This window comes from Maylandia zebra, linkage group LG12 (genome assembly GCF_041146795.1).
Source record: "Maylandia zebra isolate NMK-2024a linkage group LG12, Mzebra_GT3a, whole genome shotgun sequence".
Taxonomy (NCBI): domain Eukaryota; kingdom Metazoa; phylum Chordata; class Actinopteri; order Cichliformes; family Cichlidae; genus Maylandia; species Maylandia zebra.
The window spans coordinates 34,045,822-34,051,964 of record NC_135178.1 but is presented as its reverse complement, the minus strand read 5'-3'; the positions used below and the strand labels follow the sequence as shown (position 1 = coordinate 34,051,964).

The 6,143-nt window shown below is 41.2% G+C and overlaps 1 protein-coding gene across 1 annotated transcript; it reads left to right on the top strand.

The window, feature by feature from the left end:
• Nucleotides 1-838: 838 nt before the first annotated feature.
• On the top strand, nucleotides 839-5,617 carry rnf214 (ring finger protein 214). The gene is made up of 7 exons (XM_014408119.4): nucleotides 839-967; nucleotides 1,063-1,193; nucleotides 1,663-1,892; nucleotides 2,430-2,563; nucleotides 3,569-3,797; nucleotides 3,890-4,099; nucleotides 4,432-5,617. The coding sequence occupies exons 2-7, from the start codon at nucleotides 1,064-1,066 to the stop codon at nucleotides 5,254-5,256; spliced, it is 1,758 nt and encodes a 585-aa protein (XP_014263605.1). The 5' UTR covers nucleotides 839-967; nucleotide 1,063; the 3' UTR covers nucleotides 5,257-5,617.
• Nucleotides 5,618-6,143: the final 526 nt, after the last annotated feature.

Sequence of the window (6,143 nt, the reverse complement as noted above, 5' to 3'; positions counted from 1 at the left end):
GAGCCAGCGCGGAAAGAGAAGAGGACTCACTCCGCCACGAGTTTGTGGAACCTCTCTGCGAAAATACGAAACATAAATTGAAAGAAAAATACCTTTTCTTTGAAGTTTATTTGTATCATTATTTAATTTTTTTATTGTAAATACTATATTGAAAATTATAATAAGTAGAAAAAGTAAATATTTAAAATGGACGGATTTTAGTTCATTTAAAGAAGAAAGAAAAACCGAATTAAACTGAAATATATAAGCTAACAGTAGAAAACTACAGATGTGATTTAGTCATTTATGGTATTTTTTCTTTAAAGGTCATTTAGAAAAATGCAATTAAAAAGAAATGAACTGCTTTTATAAATGGTTTTATATAAAATAATTATGCACTATTATAACCATTGTATGTTTGCAGAGGTACTGCTAGATATATGAAAATCAAAATTTTAGAGTGTACAGATAAATACTTAATTACATCAACTAGTCAGGGGAAAAATAAAGAAATAATTTGCGACTTTATTCTTTAAAAAAAACATCCAATATCCAATAAACATCCATCTAGTGATTTATTCCTTTTTTAAATGTATTTTTGTTACTTAAACAATATTGTATTTTCTTATATTTTAAAAATAACAATGTAGCAAATAACAGTTCTAATTATTATGAATTTATTCCTTACAAAGTCACCAGCTTTACATTTCAATTCTGCTACTCCTGTCGTATCTATGTAGTTGTAGTTTTTCTATATGTCCCTGTGCAAATAAATAAATAAATAAATAAATAAATATTTCTACCTAATTATCTACCTACATAGAAGATCTTTGTTTTGGAACCCCTGGACAGTTGAAGTGTTTCAGCCGGATTACATTTAGGGGTGCACACATTCGTAGCTGGCGCCAGGTGTAAACAGGATCTTAACGGCAGCTGATATCGCCGAAGTTTTATTTTAAAGAGCCTTTGTGGAGCTCACTACGTTGTTGTAAGTTCGCTCGGTGTTTACAGAACACGTAACGTTTGTGTCAAGTTAGAAAAGCGAATCCAAAAGACTAAGTTTCGTTTTTGTACTTCTTTTAGCATGGATGCTAGCGCGGAAACGGCTATTGAGGGTTCAGACGATAAAGCGGAAGACCATCATGTAATACAGGATGGAGACCCGGACTTGGACCTTGGCCTTGAACTGGATTTCGCCAAAATGGGAGTGACAGGTAAAGCGCCGGAATTTTACAATGACAGCTGAACAGTGAAGAATACCCGGTGGAGCTTAACAACATCTGGTGTCGTGTTTTCTAGATGAAAGGGGAATTTGAGAAGTCTGCACATAGTGGTCTTTGATAGACTCAAATAATGTGGTCCAGATAAGAGAAAGTGCAGTGAACTCGCCGTTAAAGAGTTTTGTAGCTGGAAATGGTGATTTATGAATGTGAAATCTAGTTTTAAGCTGTAAATTCACTGTGTTTTTACTTGTAGACAAAACATTTTATTAAACAGAAACTGTATTTCACAGGCTGTTTAGTTGCTATACCAGGTCTGTTAAGTGTGGCGTGGCAGTTTGGCAATTTACAAAAATGCAATAGATTTTAGAAACCATAAACTGCTTTTTAAACTCCTTAAAGTCTCACTGTTACCATAACTACTTCTGTACCTAATAAGTTGTTTCCTTGTTGTCTTTTGTAGATCTGAAACACAGAGCTCAGGCTGTGCAGACAGACAGCATGACAGCAGAGTCCAGTGTCAGCACAGAGCCCGACTGGGAGAGTCACGTGGCGGCCGTGTTTCAGTACACCTCCACCCTGATGGAGCAGTACGACAAACTATTGAAAAAACAGGATCAGGAAGAGGTGGAACACGAGAAGTACAAACAACAGCTGCAGAAAAGAAAGGAGGAGGCCACTCGGCAACACCAGGTGAGACACCACACACACACGGATGATCTGATATCCTCGTGTTGGTGTTGTTCCCAGACCATCATGAAAATGTTGTTCCAGGTTCAACATTGCAAGTGACCAATCACATTGTTGTGACGTTATTCTTTTGCGCGCCAAGCCATTCGTGCATTTATGAAATTCCAATGTTGCAAGGACAATATCAATTCTGCTTACTGTTTATTAAAGGGTTAGGGTCAGGGTCCGTTGATCGGCGGACAGAGGCGGTTTCACGCAGCTTTAGTACAGTTTTTTGTTTTATGCCGGTTTTTCCCGAAGTCGCAAAAGTATGACGTCACAACATTGTGATTGGTCACTTGCAATGTTGATCCTGGAACAACATTTAGTATGATGATCTGGGAACAACACCAACACGAGGATATCAGATATCAACCCACACACAGCTATGCAATGCATGCATGTGTTTATGGTTCTGAATCTCTTGTGGGATTGACCACTGTGTGTGTGTGTGTGTGTGTGTGTGTGTGTGTGTGTGTGTGTGTGTGTGCGCGCGTTAAGGGTCTACTGGACAAACTGGAGTCTCTGCGAGTGAAACTGCAGCTGAACAACTCCAAAGCCACCAGGAAGAACTTCTTAGCCAAGAAAGCAGAGATGACCACTGAGAAAAACAGAGCAGAGGAGGAGAAGAACAGGTAAGACTTAAACCATATTCCCACCATATTCCCAACAAAACAAATTCTGTTCACTTTGTATCGCTGCATTGTGATCATAGACTGTACATTAAAGATGCCTATACAGTGGGGCAAAAAAGTATTTAGTCAGCCACCGATTGTGCAAGTTCCCCCACTTAAAATGATGACAGAGGTCAGTAATTTGCACCAGAGGTACACTTCAACTGTGAGAGACAGAATGTGAAAAAAAAAAATCCATGAATCCACATGGTAGGATTTGTAAAGAATTTATTCGTAAATCAGGGTGGAAAATAAGTATTTGGTCAATAACAAAAATACAACTCAATACTTTGTGTGCAAACCTGGTAAAGACCTATAGTAAACGTTTGAGCTCTGTTATTGCCAACAAAGGTTATGTTACAAAGTATTGAGTTGTATTTTTGTTATTGACCAAATACTTATTTTCCACCCTGATTTACGAATAAATTCTTTACAAATCCTACCATGTGGATTCATGGATTTTTTTTTTTCACATTCTGTCTCTCACAGTTGAAGTGTACCTCTGGTGCAAATTACTGACCTCTGTCATCATTTTAAGTGGGGGAACTTGCACAATCGGTGGCTGACTAAATACTTTTTTGCCCCACTGTAGTTAAGATGATGTTAGACCTGAACACCTAAGTTTGCCTCGAGAACAAGGTAACATACAAGCTTAAAATTGATACCATAGGTGCATCTACTTAAAATGTTGGACGAGTTGGAGTGACCTCGACCTCAAGGTTGAGAGGACAACATATGATTACAGTGATATATCTGTGATATGGCAATATCGGTAGGCTAAAATGAGGTTCTAAAATTGCAGCTAAAGTCACACTTTTATAAAACCTAAGATAATGCCTTAATTCCTTTTGACAGAAAATTAAAGAAACTAGAATATATTTAAATTTTAAAAAGAGGAATTTGTTACAAAATAATTTTCTGCTTGCTAACTCTGCTCTTCTCTGTTCATCTTCCTCTGGCAATCAGGCTGGCCACAGAGCTGGAGGAGGGTGAAAAAAAGCTGACAGCGCTTACAGAGGAGCAAAGCGAGGAACAACGGAGGTGGCAGGAAGAGCTGGAGGAGCTGAGGCAGGAGATGGAGCGAGTGAGGAAGGAAGCACAGGAAGCTCAGCTTCGGGCCTTGCAGGACGAGATTGCAGCTGTGGAGAAGCAGAGAGACGTAGCCATGGCTCGCATTGAGGCCTGGCTGAAAGAGGTTTAGACCCCAGTTCTAGATAAACAGATCATAATCTGTCAGGCACCTTATTTATATAAGTAATGATAATCATGAGACTGATTATGTCCTAGGTGGGGCAATACCTGAACGCACTCAGGGTGGAGTTCCCACAGCAGTATTCTCATGAGAGACAGAAGTGGGAGAAGAAAGAAGCGTTGGTCAAGAGGAACCAGGCTGAGCTCCAAAGCCGCTTCCAGGAGGTTCTGCAGCAGCTTCACCAGGGGCGAGAGTTAGAGTCCCTCCCTAGGATCAATGTGCCTTCTTTACCGCAGGTTCCCATGGTGAGAGACTCAAGCGAATTCAGTGAAATAAATATACTACTAAATGTACCACATTGTATCAACTTGAGGCTCTAATTTCCCTCTTTATTTACTTTACTTTGTATTAGTTCCCATATTTGTTCACCTTTTTAAATCTTTATTTCTGTTTCATCATGATAGAAAGGGTTTAGACTTATTTTCACCTTGTGTTTTCATGTCCATCCCACTCTCCCATCTATGTTATCAGATTTCTCTATTCCTTTGTGAAAGATACTGATAAATGCTACATATGCTCCTTCATAGACGACTGCTTGTCATCAGCTCTGTTAGTAACTACGCGTTTTCTCGAACAGGCTGAGCTGCGATTCGATCAGGTGATGCAGTCACTGGTTCAGCCACACATCATGGCCCCGCCTCTTTCAAACCCAGCTCATCGACCCCTCCAACAGCAGAGGCACCCACAGTATTACCAACAGCAGCAGCAGCACCATCACCCTCACCCGCACCATCCCCAGTACCGTGCCCCTTACCACCACCCCCCACCCCCGCAATACTTCCAACCCTCCCCATCATTGCAGGATCAACCTCCACCTCAGTTCCAGCCTCCCCCTCAGCTTCTGCCTCACATCAGAGGCCCAGTGAGGGTGACTCCTCCTCCTAGTCTGTCCCCCTCTCCCCCCTTTCAGGCCACCCACCCTGTAGCTCCTTCCCCACCACCCCACGCTGTAGCTACTACTGCAGCTTCCTCTGCACCGGCAGGCAAACTGGACAAAGTCCTGGAGAAGCTCGGTGCGAGGTTCCCACAATGCAACAGGGCTCAGCTGACGTCTCTGCTCCAGCAGGTAAAAAGCTCTCGTGGTACCTTGGCCGGCATGTCCATGGAGGAAGTCATCGAGCAGGTTGGCTTCAGGCTGGCCCAAAACGAGAGGTCAGCCCTGGGGCCCATTAGCCGGCCCACTCCCCCAGGCCCCATCCAGAGGCCAATGAATCCCATTCAGAGAGCAGCACCAAGTGGACACGCTGCCGGGCCCCGTAAACTCTGCCTGATGTGCCAGAACCATGTGGACCCAGAAAGCCGCCACCCACTGAGCTGCTCTCACACCATCCACAAAGACTGTATCCAGGTGTGGCTGCAGTCCAGCAAGAACAACTCCTGCCCCTTCTGTCCAGCAAAGTGACAGAGATGACAGTCAGCTGTGACTCTCATCAGTGTCGTTCCAAATATTAGTTATGTTATTATAGTGTTATGATATATTCAGTGTTTAATTAGTTGTCTGGATTTTTTTGGCAATGTTTAGCATGTAGCTGAGTAATCTGTAGTGTTTTGACTGCTAATACACTGGATTTAACTGGGTGAATTTTTAAACACTGAAGTTTGGGTTACAGAAACGAGTTTGACTACAAAGCCTTAAAAATCAAGTTAGTCTTCTCAGTGTCTGTAATGTTATTCTGCCACAGGATGAAAAATACAACTGCCTACAACTCTGAATCACACTGATCTGTAGGTCTAAATAAATAAATAAGGAAGAATTAATTTGAGATCTTTTTGCTTTTCATCACACCATCATCAACATTGGGTCAGCATAAAGTTAATGTAACAACAATCTTTGTGAATTGGGCAGCTGTCAATAATTTGCCCCACGTATAATTTTGCAATATTTTAACTCCGTTAATTACTTTTTTGAAGAAGTAACTATAACTAATTACTTTTTCAAAGTAACTTGTCCAACACTGATCACAAACATAAATAAACAGTAATAAATTAAGAAATTACTATTATCACTAGTATCACTATTTTAAATGGTCCTTTTGTGGGTCTGCAGTTCACAGTCATAACTCCAGAGGCTCCTATTAAAGATGGTCTGTATCAGTTTAAAACTACTTTTATCTCCTCTGCAGGCTGGTTTTAGAGTGTGCGTGTTTTTGTTTCGGTGTTATAGAGTGTCTCCACGGTGCAGAGGTATTAGTGATGGTCTGCTGTGTCTCCAGTGAATCCTGTGACAACTCTAATTTTGGTGTGATTTACAGACCACTGGACAAACAAGCATCATTACCGCAGCCTGTA